Raw genomic sequence first — 20,972 nt, forward strand, 5'->3', positions numbered from 1 at the left:
CTTGGACAAACCCCCCCCCCCCCCCCCCCACCCTCCGCGGGAGAAATCGAACACATGCACCACCTGTTGCTGTTTTTTAACAGACATCCGATGTGTGTTTGCGCTTGGCAGCGTTGCTTGTAACAGAGCCGTTGACCTCGCACACAGCGACCCTTGCACAAAAACTGGTTTTTCTCAGTCTTGTCTTCTTTCACATGATTTTTTTTTGTGTGTGTGCGTGTATGTGTGTGTGTGGGGGGGATGAGAAGAGAGCAACCAGGAAACAAGCAGAGAGGGGGGGGGGAGGAAGGACAGGCGGCGGAAACATGTTTTGGAGTTTAGGATGCGTTACAATTTCTGGCTCAATTGTTTTTTTTTTTCAGCATAACGCTTTGAATCGGTTCACAATAACGAAAAATATGCTTTCAAAGACGACGTCGGGAGTGAGCGTGGGGCCAGGCGGATGCACGTGAGCGCACACATGCAGGGCCTCACTTGAAATTCCTGCCTGATCCCTCTGAGGGAGTTTATTTTGCTGGAGGTTCTCACATACACACACACACACACAGACAGACACACACACACGCGCGCACACGCACGAAGACCAGTTTAGACTAGCCTGCCTTTCGAGGGTTCTGCATTCAAAGCAATTGTCACAGATCACACTGGAGCACAGTTGAACTTGCCTTGCAACGTGCGTTGCCTGCAAATCCGCAAGACACTCGTTTATGACTTTCATGGCATAAAAACAGGGAAAGTCAGTCAGGTTACGATGAGGCATGTTTTTGCTTTATGGCGGTTCACTGATAACTACCGGATATGGTGTAACCCATTATGAACACGCTGTATATATTTAGTATATAAAAAAAAGAAAAACTGACCAGCATGTTTGCGTATGAGCAGAGTGATGCAGCGGAAGTGTGCTGGGCCCACAACCCAGAGGTCAATGGATCGAAACCATCCTCCGCTTATGTCGTTTTTTCCCCCCCATCACTCATGAGCCATTATCGTCGTTTTGCTTTTATTGACATATATAAAAGTAATGACGGTGTTTCGTGAAGAATCGTCCGACACAATAAACTGGCAATGTTTTTTTTATATGTCTGCGACACAAGTGAAATACACGCACCCACACGTTGACTTCCCCAGTGTGTTTGTTGTTTGCTTCATTGTATTGTCTGAAACAGGATGAGGCCCCAAATGTTCTTTTTCATCTGCTTTGGGACCCAAAAAAAATAAATCCCCTTTTGATGTACTGAAAGGAACGTGACAATAAATACTAGTGGTGCTTTAAGCGCCCCCCGGTGGATCTTTTGTGTTATTACAGTTTCACCGGAGCGCTGTATGTACATAAATCTGACCTCTACCGCCATCAAGTGGTTTTGTTGTTCACTGCAAGTTCAACTGTACTTAAATTTATTCTTATTTTATTAACATAAATCGATCGACCATACTTCTTACAAAGTGATGTACAAGGATGTTTTTTTTAAATTAACCTTTATTTATCCAATTAAGGCAACTGAGGAAACGATTCTGATTTGCAATGCAGACCTGGTTGCAAACAGCTGACTAAAACAGCAAAAAAAAGAAGAAAAAAGGCAGATACAAATAAATGCAATAAAAACAAATAAATACATATACAAAAAAATGTCCAGCATAAAAGCTAATTACAAAGTAATTTATCAATACATTGTTAGTAACGTCATTTTATATCATATCCTTTCATTTGATTACACATTATCTCGAGGCATACATTAAAACTGTAAACAAATACAATTAATAATGAGAATACGACAAATATTTCAATTGTGTTTTGTTCACGTCATCACGCAAGCGCGCACGTACGTACACGTAACCCGGAAGTGAGTCGGGAGGCGGAGGTGCTCTCGCGCTCTGCGTCCAAACGCGTTGTTTTTGTTGTATTTCTCGCCAAGAACCGATATGTCACGGAAAGCAAAAGAAGAATACTACCGCTTCTTTAGCGTCACCGACATACGCACGCACGAGAAAGGACACACGGAGTACAAAGTGACGGCAAGGGTCAGTTATGGTCATCGGGCAAAACTACTTTGTAATGACTCATGAGTAGCACTCAGCTATTTGTTGTGACGTCATAGTAAGCTGTGCGACGAAGACTAAGTAGCATCTTTCCTCAGGATGTGATGAAGTCTGTTGCAAAGTTATTTTTACCAGTGATCTTGTGATTTATTCACGAGGAGTGCTTTGGAAATGCCTTCAGTCAAAATCAAAGGGAATCATTTGTCCATAGTTTAACAGGGCTTTGACTTTCCCTTGGCAAATGCAAACCCCCCGCTCAAATGTGACAAATGCACGTTCAAACTCAAAATGGATTTGATACCTTTTGCCTTGTAGTTTGTGTCCAAGCGTTGCCCGGAGGACGTGAAGGAGGTGGTGGTGTGGAGGAGGTACTCGGAGCTGAAGAAGCTCCACGGCGAGCTGGCCTTCACGCACAGGAACCTGTTCCGGAAACAGGAGGAATTCCCGCCGTTTCCACGAGCGCAAGTCTTCGGTACGACGAGCGGACGCGTCGTCACGTTTCCCCCGCGCCCCCCTTTTAACTCGCGCTTTTCTCTTTTCAGGAAGGTTCGATGAGGCCGTGATCGAGGAGAGGAGGAAAGCTGCAGAAGCCACGCTGGTCTTCTCGACGAGCATACCCGCGCTCTACAACAGCCCGCAGCTCAAGGACTTCTTCAGGGTAACGCCTGCATTGATGTGTTCCTGGAGATATGAGCAGAGATGTCAAAAGTACTATTCCGTACTTAAGTAAAAGTATAAAAGTAGACACTTAGAAATGAGCTTTTCCCACCTTTATTTTGCCCTCCTCAGGGCGGAGATGTCACGAGGCCTCTGGATCCCTCGCCTGCGTCCTCCACCGGGATCCTGCCTCCTCCTCTCATCCCCCTGCCCGAGCGCAGCGCCTCGGACTGCGAGCCCGCAGAGGAGGAGGCGGGCAGGGAGGCGCCCACTTTGCCCCAGGACCTGGGCACCAACCTGGGGATTGACGTGGGAGAGCCTGAGGTGGCGGCTGAGGCCTACAGCGAGATGGGGGAAGAAGGTGGGGGAGACGTCGCGCCGGACGACAGAGGTACGGCTCGTCTTTGGGGTCCTCTCTATATCGTAGATTTTAAAATTTTTGTTTTTTTTAACATTATAAAGTGATGATCTCTTTTTTTTAATAAGGTAAATAACACACAATAATATTGTACTTTACACTGTAGTCTACATACAGTCATAAAAATAATTTAGGCAGTTTGTGCATCATAAATTAATTTATTGTGACCGTGCAGCTACTTCTGCAAGACCGACGCTATTCGTTAGCCCGTCTATGGCGTTTTGCTCTGTTAGCTCAGCGGACTCCAACTGGGAGTGACTAAATAAGCAGCTTGAAGTGGATTTGGAGAACTGTAGGAGCGAGTTAGACACGGAACAGGCACTTTGGAATACTATTCAAAAAAATATTTTTTAAAAGTTTGATTTGTGTTATAATGAGTTTAAACGTGTTAAAAGCTTGTGGGAGGGGTTTTAACGATTTAAAAAAATGATATGCACTGCAAAAAATGCAAAATCTTACCGAGTGAATGTATTTTATTTCTCGTGAGAACATCTTGCTGTACTTTATTACAAGTGGAGAGGTCATCCAGTAGCTCATCAACTCTTCTTTGTGACGTCATAACCTCCAGTCACGTCTCCGCCCGGAACGAGCGCATCGCAAGCGTCTCAGGAGGAGTTTGAGTCACTTTTCGCGGCGGCGCCGGAAGGGTGCTGCGCCTCGCCACCGAAGGAGGACGCTCGGCCTTCGCTGTCCGACGACGACCTGGCCGTCTTTGATCCCTGCTATAAGCGAGGTGAACACAAATCAAGGACCCAGAGCCGAAAATAAACATTTGAAAAATGGGATATTTTAGGGCTTGTGTGTGTGTGTGTTAAATAAAAAAAAAAAATAAATAACACAACAATCACTCCCTTTTTTTTTTCAATTGCCAATTGAAAATAGGAACGATCCAGTGACTGACGCCACTCGTCCTTTCTCACTCACTCACTTCTCCATCTGTTCCAGACGGATGTGAATCCTGCGGCAGCCATTCCGAGTTGTTGCGGTTGCCTACGAGGAGCCCGGAAAACGAGGCGGCGTATTTGAAGCAAGCGACCGCCGAGCTGACGTCTGCCGCGGCGAGGGAGACGGCGGGAGAAGTGAGCGCCGCCATTTGCGGATACAGGACGGTGGTTGACATACTCATCACTGGAGTGAAAGGTGAGGCGAAAGCAAGGAATGCGAGTAAACGGGGGAGCGCACCGAACGAGTGGTGAACAGTTGTGAGGCATATGCAATGCAAATAATGCTCCCTATGACCATGACATAATGTGGTAGCGCCCTCTCTTGGTAGACAGTTTGGACTGCAGCTAAGCCGTGATTTATGGAGTTCAGGCAGTAAAAGGATGGGCAAGGCAAAAGCATTTTCCCACGAGGACCAAGAAAACTTGGTTTGGGGTATTCTCCTCTCAATTGTGAATTCTTGTTTCCAGACGATCCGGATCCAGCACGAAAGGAGTCGGTCAAGCGACGGATCGCGCAGTATCTGGAGCATGCGGAGAAGTTGCTGGACGGACGAAGCTCGCCCGCCCATGCGGAGGGCCGATGAGGAACAGAAATCGTATAAAAAAAAATAATAATAATAATAACAATTTCTAAATCCTCAGGACCGACCTTGTAAAAACATTTTCATGGTGGTTACTGGCTGGTTTGGACCAAAACATTCACAAATACACTGTAAACGCTCACTACAGACTGTTGATAACATCTTTAATTCACCCAAAATGTCCTTTTACTATAATTTCTCGTTGGATGTGTGTGTACGGAGTAATTTGCACTGTTGTATTAATAAATAGTTTTGATTGATGTCGCAGACAGGTTATTTTTTGGGTGTTCCAAGTTGAAGTTAGGAGGAGGACAAATGTTTTGATTGAGTGGGAGGAAGCAGAGGGACCATATTCATGACGTACAGCCTCCCCGGAGAGGAGCGAGGGATGATGGACGACGAGTGGAAGGACAGACAGATGGAGAGCCGACAAAAGCAGAGGAGTGGGAGATAACGGGGGGGGCGATTAGAGGATAAGCAGAGATCATCCATTTATTGTTGAAGGGATGGAAAAAGTGACCCTCCCTCGTCCTCTGTATTCTCTCCCCCGGCACACTTTGTTTTTAGCATTCTAGAGAGGACGGAGGGATGAAAGTGGGAGATAACGCCGCGCCATCCTGTTACATTTTCCTCTTCTCGCTACGCATCCCTCGCTTTGCGCCACTCCACCTGTGCGGTGCGAGAACGTGGACAGACAAAAGAGATGGAAGGGGGGGGGGGGATGGACGGATGGATGAAATGGAGGAGGTATGACATTAGCATGCTGATTGTCGGCACGCTTCGCTTTTTCTTTCTCACCATCCCCCCCTTTTTTTTTTTCCATCCGTCTTTTTCTCCTCACTGGTCACTGCGATTATACCATCAAAACACTCCAGCCTGAGAGCATAATAGCTTACGGCCGTGCACGTGTGTGTGTGTGTGTGTATGTGTGTTATCACAAGGGATCAAAAGAGGGGATGTGCGTGTGTGCATAATTTAGTGCCATGCATGGTGCATTACGTGTGCATCTATGACTGGAGGGGGGGGGGGGGGGGGGTAGCTGTTATGTGCAACTCTGTATGCAAGCTAATTCACCGTGTGTGTGTGTGTTGCAAAACTGCTTTGCCGATCTTTGACCCCCGCTTTACGAGGCGCTTGTGCATTAGTCGGCTTTTTGGAGGCAAAGCAAAGCAAATGTATTGATATAGCGCATTTCATACACAGGGTAACTCAATGTGCTTTGTATGATTAAAAGCATTTAAAAACAAAGAAAACAAAAACAGCTTAGAAACATTTAAAACAGAGAAGAAGGAAAGAAAGGCCCAAATACAAGTACAATTAAAACAGCGTACAGTGAAAGAAATACCATTTTAAAAAATGGAAATGCTCTAAAAAGCATGAGAAAAGCAGCATACTAGCTAAATGCTGCTTCACCATGTAAGAATTGGAGTAATATGCTCTGACCTCTTTTTTATTGGTCAGAACCCGAGTTGCAGCATTCTGAATGAGCTGCAGCTGTTTAATGCTCTTTTTGGGGAGTCCAGTCAGAAGACCATTACAATAGTCAAGTCTACTTGAGATAAAAGCATGGATGAGCTTCTCCTGGTCTGTTTGACACATGCAAGCCTTCACTCTGGATATGTTCCTCAGATGGTAAAAGGCAGTTTTCGTAATTGATTTGATATGACTGTTGAAAGTCAGGTCGGAAACGATCAGAACACCGAGGTTTCGGACTTGGTCTTTGGTTTTTACAGCGTGTGACTCCAGGTATTTACTAACAGCAATCCTCTTTTCTTTCTTGCCAAAAACAATTATCGCAGTTTTGTTGTGGTTTAATTGAAGAAAAATTTGGCTCGTCCAGTTATTTATCTGTTTTAGACAGTGACACAACACCTCAATTGAACTGTAGTCACCTGGAGACACTGCTAGATATAACTGTGTGTCATCTGCAGAGCTATGATAGTCAAAATTAAAGTTCTGAAGAATTTGACCCAAGGGCAGCATCTACAGGCTGAACAGGAGGGGTCCAAGAACTGACCCTTGAGGACCCCATACATAGTTCATTGCCATTTGATGAGCTTGAACACTTCCAATGGTTACAAAATAACTCCTTTCCTCCAGGTAGGACCTGAACCATTTAAGGACTGTTCCATTTAGTCCTACCCACATTGACCAGACCAGAATTGACACCTTTCCCGAGTCAGTATTCAACCCTCTATCATTTAGCACTTTGATAAGAGCAGATTCTGTCCTGTGATGAGTTTGGAAACCTTTTTGAAATTTGTCAAAAAGTCCATTTCAGTTCAAGAAATGGCTGAGTTGATGAAAAATAACTTTCTCAACAATCTTGGCTATGAAAAGGAGATTTGAGATGGGTCTTTAGCTTGCTAACACCGAAGCGTCCAGTGTTCCATTTTTTTAAGAAGAGGCTGAACGGCAGCTACTTTAAGAGCTTTAGGAAACTCGCCCGACTGAGGCGCAGCGTTTGTTTTGACCGACGCGCCCAGCCGTCACCGAGCCACACACTGACACCCTTTGGTTGCTTTTTTGTTTTTGTACTCTCAGCTTCCTCTCTCGCCCACTTCTGCCGCTTCCTCTTTCCCTCTCTTCATCCAACAAACACACACTCGCCACCCCCCAACCCCTTTATAAGCTCATTCACTGTCTGTGGCTGTTCGTTTCGTTCACCTTGCCCCCAGCTATTTGAGTGTACAGTACTCACTGGCTATATCCTGGTTCACTTATTGCGGATTCAGTGCAGCACAGATTTTTTTTAGGCTCATTTACTTTTGCAGGAAAAGAAACCTGACCGAGCAATCTCAACTCACACATTTGGTCGCGTACCAAATAATTTTAGTAATGCAGTGAACATGACCGGCGGGTTAACACACAAGGCACAGTGAGAGATACATGAAATAAATGCACAAATACCAACCTAGCCCGATGTACAGTATAGCTAATGCACGCACTCATAACAATATGGAACAAATGCAAGTAAAGAGCAACGTTTAGCTTGATTTTCTACAGCCTGTATTTAAAAAGAACACCGCAAGAAATCAAAAGTATTAGCGAGCACCATGATGCTTTGCGCTGCCTACGTCACTGGGAGTCACTCTGTTGACTTTCACGTCACTTTAGCGAACGCACCCGCCTTTTAAAGGAATGTGCTTGAGTAGAGTGTGTGGATGGTGATCTCAAGTGAACGAATAAATAACTGCACCTCTCTAAAAGTATCACATATTGACACTGAATTGCATGTGTGAACTTTTGTGTTTATGTCCCACACACACACACAATCACAGTACAGTGGTGCCTGGAGTTACAAATGAACCCGATTCAGTTTTTCAAGATACAAGCTATCGTTCGGACAATATTTTTTTTCTTTGACTTTCGAGGAAAGATTTGAGATGCGAGCGCCGTATGGCGGCAGTGAACGCAACTCACTTCACAGCAAACTGCGTTTTCTTTGCCGGAAATCTATTATCACTCAATCTCGTGATGAAAAAAAAAAAAGGTATCATTTAAAACAATTTAATTGTCGACTGCCAACAGTCAACTGGGCTTGTCACCAAGTTGACAATGAATTAAATTGCTCACCTTCATTTCAAAATGTCTCTTTTTCCAGTATGGCAGATGCAATTTCAATAGTCCTTTAAATGACCCAGATCATTTGAAATCTACTGTATGTTCAGAATAAATGCTTTGAAAAGAACGGTTTCGCTTTACATGTTGAGTAGGAGGTCCCTCCTTGTGTGTCAGCGCGTCTGGAAAAGCGAGCGACACGGAACTAGTCAATTAACTCGGCGAGTAGGATTTAGCCACACGAAAGTAACGTGAAATAATGTGACGGGCTCAGCTGCGGAGACAATTGTGGTGTGTGTGTGTGTGTGTGTGTGTGCACATTTTACTGTGTCGAAAGGCACAGGTGTTGACAGTAACCTAACCACGTCCTGATGTCACCCATCATGCATTTGGTCTGAAACCCATTATGTGGCTGACTTTTGGTTCAAAAAAGCTTTATCCTGTTTTCTTGCCATTTCCTGCTCCCCTCCCGCGCTTCCATCAACCCCATGCCGCTCCCCCCATAAGTAAATCAATGCATATACACTTTATGCCATCTATTGATCCTTTTATGTCCAACCCCCCCCCCCCCCCCCCCCATTACTGATTGTTGTAATTAAGTACCGCTCACTCTGGGATGCTGTATTTATAAGTGCACGCTGAAGAGGCCGCATGTGCGCATGGTCGGATGAGAGGGATAGCGCTTGAGTAGTTTACATAATATGAGACCTGAGAGAAATGACGCACAATTTTAGGCTTCAGGCTGCACTTTTCTGTGAGCCATTTGTGCTTTTTAGGGGTCTGTTTTAGCCGGCAATTGCATTCTCCCACACACGCACACGCTCACAGAGCACGATTATTTGTCATTTAGATCAGATGGAGCTATCGTTGACCTCGTTGCCTCGTGGCGTCCTCCCTCCCCATGAACTCACCTTCATCTGTAACCGTGCGTCCATCTTTTGTGTGCCAGCCTTGGTTCCATGACAACTGAGGGCTTTTTAGTGAGTTGCCGAACAGAGGCAGAGGGGGAAACAATGAACAGGAGATGCAAATGCGAAGGGCGGGTTTGACGACATAATCAACGAAAGAGAGATAATGAAGTTGAAAAAAAAAAACTGCATTGGTTGTTCACATCTGACATCACAGTGGGAAGTAACTCAATGTATTTAAGCTGTTTAACGCCACTCCCAGTTGATGTTTACGGTCATCAAAACAACAACAAAAAAATCCAACGACATCGCTTTAGTTTAGGAATGCCCCCGCTAGCTTCATGCTAATACATCATGGAAAACGTCATTGATGGGCTAACGAAAAGCATCAATAGTTGCGGTGTTTTAACCATTCAAGCGACGGATATTTGAACACAAATGACGGACAATAGCACAATACTCTCAGGAATATGTTCTTTATCCTCTGCGAAGAACGGACTAATGTTATTGCATCTTACTTAATTCCTGAGAGTAGTGGTGACCGTTATTCATTTGTGTCGGTATGGCTGTCTTATACTGCCCCTCAGTGGCCAAGGCGGGCACACCAGAAGGAGCAGTACAATGAATTGAAGCATTAAATCATGATGCACAAACTGTTTACTTCTATCCATTCAATTTAATTACGTTATTACCATATTTCTTTTTACAAAGTACAATATTATAGAGTGCTATTTTCCTCATGAAAAACACATGACTAATATTTTTGTTGTTTTTTTTTTTTTTTAAGGGAGGCTGGAACAGATTACAGTGGATAGGCACCGTTAGTCACGAAAATACGCAGATGATTAACGGCCATTATATTTACATTGGGAAAACTATTATTGTTATTTATTTAAAAGTCCCACCCAAAAAAAAAAATTAAACATTGAAAAAAAAAAAAAAATATTTAAAAAAATCTGAAAGTGAAATATGATTTAATATTTGAGTCTTTCGGGTTTTGAGTCTTGAGTTATGAGCGTGGTCACGGAACAAATTAAACGTGTATCTCAAATCACCACATTAGTACTAATGTATTATTATTATTTTATTTTTTTTACTTTTAATCGTGTATAAGATTTGAATCAGTACTTTTACCGGAGTCCAGTCAGCCTACTCGCCACCTCTGCCACCTCTTCCCGCTTAGTTGGCGAGGCCAACATGGGGCGGGGCAGTGTCGTCCAGTGGACAGCAGCAGCAGCACTGGCGCATGATGACACAAAACTGTGCCACCCGGGTTCAGATTGCTTTTGTGAGGGAGGGCAAGAAGTGGATCACTAGTGGTGGCAGTTGAATAATACAAAGCAACACGGTCAGAGAGCTGTGGACTCACATGTCCGAGCCCCCCTCCCCAACTCCCTCTTCCCCCTGTTTTTTATTTATTTATTTCCCCCCCCCCCTCTCTCTCCCCTAGCAGTATCGCGGGTGCCAGCTGAGGACAGTCGACCGAGGAAGAGCGCGCATAAGCGGACACCTGATTGGAACGCCTCGGCGAACGCACGCTGAAGCTCTGCTCTCTGAGAGTAAGTGTTCCATTTTATTTTTGGTTTGTTTTCCAAATGAATATGTGCTTCTCCACATGTGCCTTCATGCATATGCATTTAAAAAAAAAATTTTTTTTTAAATGATCATTTCACACTGCGACATCATCTGTCCAAGTGATGCCAATTAGCCGGTCAGCCCGCGTGCATGTGCATGCACACGCACACACGCACATACACACGTGTATACGCGGATTCCTCGTTGCCACATTAAAGTATTATTTCTGTTATGATGGTAGAGTTAAATGAATGTTTAACCCACAAACAATGCAAAGTTAGATTCGATTAGATAGCTCAACCAAAGTAAAATTGGGACAGTATTCTATTTCCCATCCTTGCATACAGTGACTAATACTCCTCTCCCGAATCTAATCTAATGCTACGTGGCTTTCATGTCCATTGCTCAGTGTTAATATTTTGGCCAGCTTTGCGGCTGGCTTTAAAAAAGCTAATCTGGCCGACGCATATAAGCGCATTGGCCTGCTTGCCATCTGGGCTGTGTTATAGTTGGGAGGAGAGGGCATTTGAATAATTGATATTTAGCTATTTATCGGGGGATTATTCCCTTAGTGTTTCACCAGGGGAGCCGACACGCTCTCTATCCATCCGTCCGCCCGTCCGTCCAGCTCTGTGTGCGGTGAGTGTATCCATCTGAAGTGGATTAAGGGTGTTATCAAAGCTAAATCGGACTATAGTGATCGCACGCACACAATCGCATACACACGTACATGGTGTTCTGAGTCCATCTCGCTCCCAAAGGACTATTGACCATTGTTAGCTCGCTCACAAGCCTCTTGTGCTCCACTACTGTGTGAATCATCCTGTGTGTGTGTGTGATGGTAAACACTCTGCTCAAACAGTGCTTAACAAGCTGCCTGAACTGATAACGGGGGGGGGGTTGGCAGAGGGGGGGTAGGGAGGAAGGAAGGAGGGGACATTTGCTGACGATGAGAAGAGCGAAATGTCACAATTATACGTCCACCTGACTATTCTTCGCAATATTGGAGGAAAAGTAGTCAACGCCGAGCATGCCACGCTTTTTGGGGTCCGATGAAATTGTATTATTATTATGATGTAGACAAACGGTGTAACAAGTACTCACAGTCAAATGTTCTTTATCCTCTGCAAAGAACGACGAATATTGGTGCCGTACTGATGAGCTGCGAAGGAGTCGAGACGTCTTAATGACAAAGTACATCCATCTGTCTTATACTGCCCCCAGGTGGCCAAGGCGGACACACCAGAAAGAGCAGCCCAATGGCCATTCGTTTGGTGCAGTGTGACAAAAACTGTTTTATTCTTTTGAATTCTATTTAATGATGTCATTACTGTAAAACAATATTATGGAGTACAATTTTTCCCCATTCAAACGTTTTGGAACGGATGACTAGCATTTCGATTCATTTCAAATGGGAAAAAAATGATTTGAGAAACACTTACTCTCTTCAACTCTCCCCCGCAGTGATGGACTCCCCTTCAGACCTCTTCGATGACTCCAATCCACAAGTCCACCCGTTTGCCCCGGCGCTCTTCTCTGCGGAAGCGCTCGGAGGGCTGCCGGGCGGAGGTCGGCCTCCTCCGAGCGCCTTCAGACCCCTGGGCTTTCCCCTCATCCGGCGACACCTCGCCCAAAACTCGCACCTGGCGGAGGAGAGGACCGCGGACCGAGGAGAGCGAGAAGGCCAGGGAGGGGTGTCGACCGACGACGAGGTGAAGAAGCGAGCGGGAGCCCGGTGGGGTCAGGACTTGGCCAGGGTGAAAAGGAGGAAGCTGGAGGAGGGCGGCGCCAGGCGTGGCGGGGAGCTGAGGAGGAGGAGGAGAGCGGAGCTGAAGGAGCAGCTGGAGGAGGCCAGGGAAAGACTGCAGGCCCTGCAGGAGAAAGTGCTGAGGGCCTTTGGGGAGAGCAGCATGGAAGAAGGGGAGGGGGGGAGCAGTGGGAAGGGAGGGGATGTGGAGGACGAGGACATAGCTGAGAGGATGTTTGATCAAGAGGAGGACCTTGGTCTGGAAAACCAGCCCCTCTCTCTGATTGCCCCTTTTAATGGCTTTAAGAGAAGAGAAGAGAGGCAAAAAGACAGAGAGAGGACGGCCCCCGGAAGAGGGGAAGGCATCATGGAGGGGCTTTGGTTGGACTGGGATGGAGGGATAAAAGACGAGGATGAGGAGGGGGGGCACAAGTTCGCCCAGGCCTTGAAGGTGGAGCTGGGCAGCGCCGTGGCCAGAGTCATCGATCGCGTCCTGCGTCTGTACACCGAAACGTCCTGCGCCGACGCCACCGGGGGCGCCGGGGGAAGAGCGGAGGAGGAGTTCAGAGGTCAGGAGGAGAGGCCAGGCGGGAACGATGAGGAGAGAGAGAGGCAGCGACAAACCGTGCCCCCTCGTGGCGCCCAGACCACAGATTTGGCTTTGCCATTGGCGGCCCATAAGTCACCTGACCTCCAGAAGCCCCACCCCCTCCTCTGCCCGCCTCTGCCGAGTCACCCCAACCCCTCTCTGCATCTCCCTCGCCCTCCCCTCCTCTTAGCCCGGGCGCCCCAATCCAAGGACCCGGCGTCTGGCCATCCGCCCTCATCTTCCTCCTCCTCCTCCTCCTCCTTCCCGGCCCCTCCTCTAACCCTCCCGCTGCTCCACTACTCCATGCAGCAGCTCTTATCCCGCTCGCTCCACCAGCCGCAGATGCCCCATCTCCCCCCGGCATCCCGCAAGGACTTCCTCAACTCGGACCCCTTCTTGGAGTTCCCCTCGCACCCCTCCTTCCCCCCGCTGCCGCTGCTCGGTCACCTGGGACCCTCCGTCGTGCGCCACGCCCACGCGGGCAGGGAGCGGGAGAGGGGCGTGAGGGGAGCGGCGATGCTGGACGGTGGAGAGCTTTACCTGAGCGCAGGCGGAATATCCTTTTGTGCATGATTATCTTTTATATGATATGATATAGCAACCAAATAAAAATAAATAAATAAATAAATAAACTCATAATGCTATCATACACCAATGGACAACATCACTCAAAATCATCAAATTAATTGCTAATTTCATTCGCACCAGGAGTCCACATCAAAGTCTGCACCCCGACCAGACAAGAAGACTTTAAGGGACAAATGAATCTGCAGGCGCTGACCTTCGCGGCTGACCAGTTCCTTCCGCAGCGATCCGGTTTCACAAAACAGGCTTACGCAAACGTCGCTAACCTAACGGCTTTCACTCATCATTGTTTAAAAAAAAAAAAACATTCAGACTTTCAATCTTGAGGCGACATAATGCCAGGAGGCTCCCGCAGATTGACGAAAGAGGCTTGAGTGTTCAACAGCGTTAATAGATCTGTTCTCAAGTTATTTTCAACAATTTAAGTTGCTCAATGATGCGGAAAAATAAGATAACAGATCAAATAAGACCAATAGTATCGATTTAGTGAAAATGATGACATCACCGAAGGCCCCGCATGGGCAGATTAGATTGACGTGACAACGCACAGATACTGTAATCTGATTGGTCCAAATCGAAGTGAATGCAGTAGCACATCTCCTTAGCCAGACTCATGTGTACACCCAGGAGGGCTTGTCTCCTTGCCACTTGAAGAAAGCCAAACTCATGTTCTTCTACGCTCGCTATCCCAGCTCCAACACACTCAAGACATACTTCCCTGATGTCAAGGTGCGCGCGCAGTATTTCCATGAATTCTGATTATGATAAATATTAGGCATGTTTCTCACAGGCGTCAACAGTACTCATTTGTCGCTTGTTTGTCCAGTTTAACCGCTGCGTGACCTCCCAGATGATTAAATGGTTCAGCAACTTCCGAGAGTTCTTCTACATCCAGATGGAGCGCTTTGCGAGGCAGGCTGTCCGCGAGGCTCTCACCCGGTCGGTTTTTGCGTTTTTTAAATGTATCTTACCGTATTATTATTGTGCTACGGAGGCCCGAGAGCAAATCCCAAAGGGGGAATTGTTGTGATGCTATTCAGAGACGTTGAAATGAATATTTTGGGTGCGTGTGTGTGACCCAGGGACGGTGCACCTCACCTGGGCAGAGAGAGTCAGCTCCGAGTGGGCCGCGATACAGAACTCTACCGCATACTCAACATGCACTACAATAAAAGTAACATCTACCAGGTAAATGTTTCGAACGGGAGCCCGTTATGATTCTTGACTTTACCTTTGACTGACGAATGCCGTCAAATCCCACGGGGTTCTTATCTTTCTTGCCGACTCCAGGTCCCGGAGAGGTTTATCGAGGTGTCCGAGGTGGCCCTGAGGGAGTTCCACGCCGCCATTTGGACGGGCAGAGACAGCGACCCGTGCTGGAAGAAAGGAATATACAAAATCATCTGCAAGCTTGACAGTGGCGTGCCAGATGCCTTCAGACTGCCTGGTTGTCCAGTTGCCTAATGATAATCAAGTTGTTTAAAAAAAAATAATAATAAAAATGCAGCGGTGCCTTGAGATACGAGTCACCCGGCTTACGCGTTTGAGATACGAGTCGTCGTTGTGTATTTAATACAAGCACATGGCTTTGCCTTAGGAAAGTCCGCGAAAGCTTAATGCGAACAAACAATGCAAAATGCCATGGACGGGCGAACGCATAGCATCGTGTCACGGTGTTATAACCCTGAAAGCAACAGATATGTGAACACAAACAGTGGAGCAGCATATATAGACAGAAAAGATCACAATACTCAGAGGCATATACTCTTTAGCCACTGGGAATCACAATCACAGTAAATTGATCATGATGCACAAACTCTTTCATTCTTTACATTCTACCCAATTATGTTATGACTGTATGTTTTTATAAAGTACAGCATTATGACTATTGTATAATTGTTGTTTTTTGGGAGGCTGGAACAGATGAATAGAATTTCATTTCATTTCAATGTGTAAAGCTGATTTGAGATACGAATGTTTGTACATGGTCATGGAACAATTTAAATTTGTATCTCAAGGCACAACTGTACACGATATAAAAATAAACGTGCATGCATAAACGTGTTCCTTCAGACGTTCAACTTTTCAGACATGCTGTTAAACCTAAAGTACTTTATTCCGTTTTGGGTTTTTTTCAATTTAAGTCTTTTTTTTGTATCTTTGTATGTATTGTAAGACATTTAGAGGTTATTGGGGCAATATGAGGAAATTTGTGACATTTGTGATAATCAGAATGTACCACCAGTGGAACGAAATACAATATTTAACATGGTGTAAAATGACATCTTAACTTGAACTCCAAGTGGGTTCGGCCTGCAGCTGTTTGCATTGTGGCTCCTCAATCCATTTGTTCCTGTGAGACTTTATTTATTGATTGATTTTTGTGACGTATCTTGAAGTGCATGTTTGCATTTTTTTTTTTGCGTTTGGAATTGTAACCCGTTGGTTCTGTTGCTTTCTTTTCCAAATGTACAGTGAGTGTATTCTTGACATCTGTGCCTCATGTGAACACGAACACACACACAAGTGGAATTGGATGTTTAAATTGAGCAGTTAATTAAAAAATGTCAAGGTGGGGTTTAGTGTGTTGTACATTTTCTTGATACTTTTAGACATGCTTCAGAGGGAAGGGAGACCAAAATGTTGTACCAACACTGACCAGTGAGGGAGACGGTGCCACGGGAACTTTCTGACCGACGGAAATACAAACGAAGAAGAAGAAACAGAATTAAGCTGGGCTAGCTATTAGCTTGTCCGGCAACTACATAACGGTTACTAAGGCTTCTCCTTGTTCTTCAAATTGATAAACTCATTATCTACCTCTTAAGCACTAATACAATGGACTACGGAGTTGAGTCCTCAGTGAAATGAAAAATAGTTTTCGAACACGACACGGGCGCAGTCTGTTACGTTGTTATTGCTATCGCATTATTTACAGCGTAAGGCTAACGTCAACATAAAATATAGAACGCAAATTATTTTGAACATGCTTTATTTACAAAAATAACACAAACAAATCACTTTATGTCCATCGTGGATGTGACGTATAGCTATACTTATCATTTTATTGTGGCGAAAGACATTCATAACAACCAGTTGCTCCACACTTCCGTATGGCTTTTATTTCGAAACGTGTCACCGGATGTTTCCTGTATCCTTCACGGTGCCGCAGCAGCAGGGGAGGAGAATTTGGCCGCAGGATGATGATGAGGATGAGGATAATGGCGCTCACTTGGCTGTTGGTGCTGGAGTTAGTGCTGTACGCCAGCTGCTTCGTCTGCGGGATTGTCACCGCCGCGTCCCTCACCATCGTTCAGGTGACTTGACACACCGACCAACGCGCAGCTTTTACAACTTTCAATGTGTTTCGTCACCATCCTCTTCCGGGTAAAAGCTGTCTTGTCAGAAAGTTCTGACAACCCGCCCCCCCACAAACCATTCAAGTTATTCAACCGAGTCTGTAACTTTTCTCACACCGTTGCATGTTTGAACTTTAAAATAAACGGTTATTTTTCAAGCTTGACCGTCATAAACAACAGTCATGTGTTCAGATGGAGTCATGTGACCACAGGGGTCCTCGTGTTCCATTATGCTGGACCATGCAGCCCAGCCGCCAGCAGAAACACATTCACATGCTGCAGTTTCTGTGCATCTAATTCAATTTCTGGCGAAATATTCGGAACAGATCTCACTACGACTACAGTAAGCACATAATTGCAAACACAGTGGCTGGCTGTGCATTTGTAACATTTGGGATTCACCTGATTTATATTGCGTTGTAGAAACTATCAATACTGGACAAAACCGCAATATCACAGCATGAATCATCTACAGCAATTTACATTCAACATTTATCTAATAACATGACAAAAGAAAAAACAAATCATCAAAAGTAGTCAAGCCTGGTTGACTCTGACCAGCCAATCCGAGCATGTGGAAATTATGACCTGGGTGGATGAATTTGAAATCTGATTGGTTGGGCAGATTAGATTACCATGACAACACGTAGAGTCTGAAATCTGATTGGGGAACAAAATGGACATAAAGCAACGCAGGTAACTAAAACTCTGATCGACCATTGTGAAGAAATGAATTCAATTTCACGGAACAAACATTAGAATTGAGGTTGTAAATGTGAGCCAGTGCTGCTGACGAAATGGCAAAGCGTACGAAATAAATGTGTACAATCTCTTCCAGGGTAATTTTGATGGCCGCTGCCCGCTCTATGGAGTTGTGAGCTACAACTCGACCGCAAACGTCCTCGGGGTTCAGGCGTCCAGCTCCGCCTCCTTGTGCTACTTCGTTTCGGCCGTCTCCGTCACGGTGGCCGTGGTGTGCTTCTCGCTGTCCCTCTACTGGTTGCACGCCATCTGCATCGACGGCGTCGTTCGCAGGTAACGGAAAACCGTCGAATGTCCGCCTTCGTCCGCACGCACGCAATTCTGTCCGTGAACGCAGGGAGCGCGTGTGGATGAACGGGGCGGTGATCGTGTGCGGCGTCGTCCTCTTCTTCCTGCTCATCTCGGGCTGCATGCTCAAGATCGGACGGGATGCGCTTTGCGACTCCGTGACGCGCGGCGTTCCCAACGTCACCAGGTGCTCTGCGTGCTCACATTTTTTGCTTCGGGATCTGACAAATAACGATATGTTTCCATCGGATGCACATGAAGCTGCGAGGAGGCCCAGACGAAGAAGTGGGTCGGTCCGATCAAGGGCGAGAATTTCTACAGCGGCCTACGAAAAGCAGAGGTCAGCATTATATTCACTCGCTGTTATTGTTATTAACATGGTGGCTATCTACCCATCGCCTGTCCGCTTCCTCTTCAGACGGCCGCGTGGGTCAACTTCTTCCTCTGGCTCGTCATCGTCGTGCTGTTCATCATTCAGAGGCGCCAGACCTCTGGGGCAAAGGCGCTCGCGGGATGCACGGACGGGGCGGCCGGCGAGACGGAGCCCTTTTTCAACTGTCCCGCGAGGCCTCAATGACGTGGCATTGTCGCTATGCACACACAGCCTTTTTTTGTTTGTTTGTTTTTTGTACAGACTCTGTTTTTATTCACGAAATCCCACACTTATTGGCTTTGTGTTTGTTTTTAGTATATATATTGTATTTAATGAGTCTGGCAAGTGTTATTTTAAACAATCACAGGACAATGTCCAATCTACAGCCTTTTGCCTTTCTATTTTATTATTTCATTTCATAAATATTCCACTCACGGGCCATTCTTCCAGCCTAGTGGGACCCCATCATGTGAATAAATGCTGCTTGAAATAATATTTCATAAAGTTTACCTGCATGAGCCTTTACATAAAACTACGAGTTGCACTATGTGACAAGTCTTCTCCACATTAGTCATGCTAAATGAAATAAAATAAGATATTTGTCTCCCTCTGCCGGTCATAACAAAAACTGCAATTTCTCGAAATTGTGTGATTACAGTTACTGTCCTTAAATTTGGGGGTGGTCGGTTTGAGGTCACGTATTTTTAGTTGCCATTCCAGCAAAACATGATCATATGAATATTTGCAAGCAATTGCATTTATTATTTGAAAACTATATGAACGTAATGCCAGCTAAATTAGGGAATACAATAACAACAGGTTAACGAGATCAGTCAACATTTCCAATTTTTTTGTAGAATCAGCATTCGTAAGAGTCATGAGGCGGAGCCACAGTCCCACAGATCAACGTAAATAAACTTAATACGATTTCGCTCTCTTTTAAGTGTTTAATCTCTGCGGATTAAGAGACTATATTTGAGCGCTGAGGTAAAACGTGCTCACTCGCCATCGACGGGGAGACGCCATGGGACGAGGAGCGAGGAGATGAACCGGCGGGCTTCTTCCGTGGCCTCAACAATTTTCATCGACATTCCAATACGGTCCCAGAATTTCTACAGAGAAGAAGAAAGAAGAAAAGAAGCACTCTGGAGCAGACGAAGGAACATCTGGAAATTGAGTCTGACAAGACAAGTACCAGGCTTGTTATTGATCTGACTCTGGAATCCATGGTAAGCTTTAACAGCACCTTAACTGCATTAATACGCAGATGAGGGGCCTGAAGCAAAATTGGACTTGGGGGCCCTCTATTTCTGCTAGTAATATTGATTATGAATTATCCATCGTCAAAAAATACACTACAAGAGTGGACTGGGCTGCAGTCAAATTTGTGGCAGAAGAAGCTCGGCAGTTATCGTGACCGTCAGCCTGACCTTTGAACTCTGCATTCCTTCCTCGCCAGCAAATGTCACAAGACCAGTTCGACTCCGTGACGGTGAGCGTGGAGTCGCTGCTGCGCGACGCCAAAAGGATGCAGACGCAGTGCCGCGAGCGCAGCGAGCAGCTCTCGCTGGCCGCCACGCAGCTGCGGGTGGAGTCGGCGGCGCTGCGGCAGCAGTGCGAGGCCTCGCAGCTCGACATGGCGCGGATACGCCACCAGCTGGATGAGCTGATGGAGACCAAGTTGGCGTTCGAGGCGCGCGAGAGGCAGGCGCGCAAACTCAGCAAACAGCTTTAAGGAGGAAATAAACGCTTCTCAAAATGAAACTGTGGACCTGTTTTTTCCGTTTTGCTCGGACAACAGTCTATGTATTGTTACTTAAAAAAAAAAAAAACGAACAAAATTGAGTTGACAAATCTCAATCAATCGTGCTGGCTGATGTAACTTCATCCTCACATCCTCACTTTTGTGTCATCTGATTGGTTGGTCAGAGCAAAACTTGTTGCAATGATCTGCACACATGAATACATTTAATTATCAGCATCTCTGGTGAGAATGATGTAATTATGTATTTTATTTGAATGTTCCACGTTTTTGGCACGATACTAAAACACATTCACTGCCATTGACGGCTTTAGAAGTCAAATATCCTTGTTAACTTGGAAGGCTGGCAGTGAAAGAGTTATAAATAAATATTGACTGTAAAAGATGTGGATTAAGTTGCGCAGTGAAAGAAGCTAGGTTTCCTAATATTCAGATTTTTTTTTTTTTTTTTTTTTTTTTTTTAAAGGGACCCAAGAGACTGAAGAGGTAAATAAAATTTAAGAGTATTTGAGGAACGCCATGTTGGGGGAGGAGGAGCCAGCGTTGGTTTCCAGCTGATCGGCGGCCGGCTTGAAGGTGAACAGCAGCGTGATGGAAGCTCCCAGAAGAGGTTCGACACGTAAACCTCTCATGATTGTAATTGTCAGTGGTGGGAGTTACTATAACAGCGAGCTGCTCAACGTAAGGACGTGAAGAAAATAAGTTGTCAGCAGTGGAAGCAAATGGCAAATGGGAAGTAGGCAGTATTTTGACGGGTTGCGTTTTACCCGAACTCTCGTCACTCTGCCCGTCCTCCACACGTTCTTCATGCCCAGGTTCCTCCACC

At 45.7% G+C, this 20,972-nt stretch overlaps 3 protein-coding genes across 5 annotated transcripts; all 3 read left to right on the top strand.

Annotated features, from left to right (window-relative positions):
* Window positions 1-1,840: 1,840 nt before the first annotated feature.
* snx15 (sorting nexin 15) lies at window positions 1,841-4,897 on the top strand. The gene is made up of 7 exons (XM_061669232.1): window positions 1,841-2,019; window positions 2,353-2,509; window positions 2,580-2,695; window positions 2,827-3,085; window positions 3,681-3,845; window positions 4,058-4,252; window positions 4,525-4,897. The coding sequence occupies exons 1-7, from the start codon at window positions 1,921-1,923 to the stop codon at window positions 4,638-4,640; spliced, it is 1,107 nt and encodes a 368-aa protein (XP_061525216.1). The 5' UTR covers window positions 1,841-1,920; the 3' UTR covers window positions 4,641-4,897.
* Window positions 4,898-10,380: 5,483 nt separating this feature from the next.
* prox3 (prospero homeobox 3) lies at window positions 10,381-16,178 on the top strand. 2 transcript variants are annotated; one of them, XM_061669103.1, is made up of 7 exons: window positions 10,381-10,665; window positions 11,814-11,955; window positions 12,146-13,572; window positions 14,224-14,331; window positions 14,429-14,541; window positions 14,685-14,790; window positions 14,893-16,178. In XM_061669103.1, exons 2-7 carry the CDS (start codon window positions 11,868-11,870, stop codon window positions 15,064-15,066), a joined length of 2,016 nt encoding a protein of 671 aa, XP_061525087.1. In that variant the 5' UTR covers window positions 10,381-10,665; window positions 11,814-11,867; the 3' UTR covers window positions 15,067-16,178. The 2 variants fall into 2 exon arrangements, with proteins under 2 accessions (XP_061525087.1, XP_061525088.1); XM_061669104.1 differs by lacking the exon at window positions 11,814-11,955.
* A 129-nt stretch (window positions 16,179-16,307) lies between these two features.
* tmem179ba (transmembrane protein 179Ba) lies at window positions 16,308-18,995 on the top strand. Of its 2 annotated transcripts, XM_061669115.1 has the most exons (5): window positions 16,308-16,919; window positions 17,800-17,996; window positions 18,061-18,198; window positions 18,273-18,351; window positions 18,430-18,769. In XM_061669115.1, exons 1-5 carry the CDS (start codon window positions 16,716-16,718, stop codon window positions 18,586-18,588), a joined length of 777 nt encoding a protein of 258 aa, XP_061525099.1. In that variant the 5' UTR covers window positions 16,308-16,715; the 3' UTR covers window positions 18,589-18,769. The 2 variants fall into 2 exon arrangements, with proteins under 2 accessions (XP_061525099.1, XP_061525098.1); XM_061669114.1 differs by having other exon boundaries at window positions 18,061-18,351; window positions 18,430-18,995.
* Window positions 18,996-20,972: the final 1,977 nt, after the last annotated feature.

Source organism: Phycodurus eques, chromosome 23 (genome assembly GCF_024500275.1).
Source record: "Phycodurus eques isolate BA_2022a chromosome 23, UOR_Pequ_1.1, whole genome shotgun sequence".
Taxonomy (NCBI): domain Eukaryota; kingdom Metazoa; phylum Chordata; class Actinopteri; order Syngnathiformes; family Syngnathidae; genus Phycodurus; species Phycodurus eques.

Coding starts and splice junctions, on each gene's coding strand:
- snx15 (XM_061669232.1), top strand. CDS start 1,921: ATGTCACGGAAAGCAAAAGAAGAATACTACCGCTTCTTTAGCGTCACC. Junction 2,696..2,826: donor AGCTCAAGGACTTCTTCAGG/GTAACGCCTGCA, acceptor TGCCCTCCTCAG/GGCGGAGATGTCACGAGGCC. Junction 3,846..4,057: donor TGATCCCTGCTATAAGCGAG/GTGAACACAAAT, acceptor CATCTGTTCCAG/ACGGATGTGAATCCTGCGGC.
- prox3 (XM_061669103.1), top strand. CDS start 11,868: ATGACAAAGTACATCCATCTGTCTTATACTGCCCCCAGGTGGCCAAGG. Junction 14,542..14,684: donor GTCCGCGAGGCTCTCACCCG/GTCGGTTTTTGC, acceptor TGTGTGACCCAG/GGACGGTGCACCTCACCTGG. Junction 14,791..14,892: donor ATAAAAGTAACATCTACCAG/GTAAATGTTTCG, acceptor TGCCGACTCCAG/GTCCCGGAGAGGTTTATCGA.
- tmem179ba (XM_061669114.1), top strand. CDS start 16,716: ATGGCTTTTATTTCGAAACGTGTCACCGGATGTTTCCTGTATCCTTCA. Junction 17,997..18,060: donor ATCGACGGCGTCGTTCGCAG/GTAACGGAAAAC, acceptor CCGTGAACGCAG/GGAGCGCGTGTGGATGAACG. Junction 18,352..18,429: donor GCGGCCTACGAAAAGCAGAG/GTCAGCATTATA, acceptor CTTCCTCTTCAG/ACGGCCGCGTGGGTCAACTT.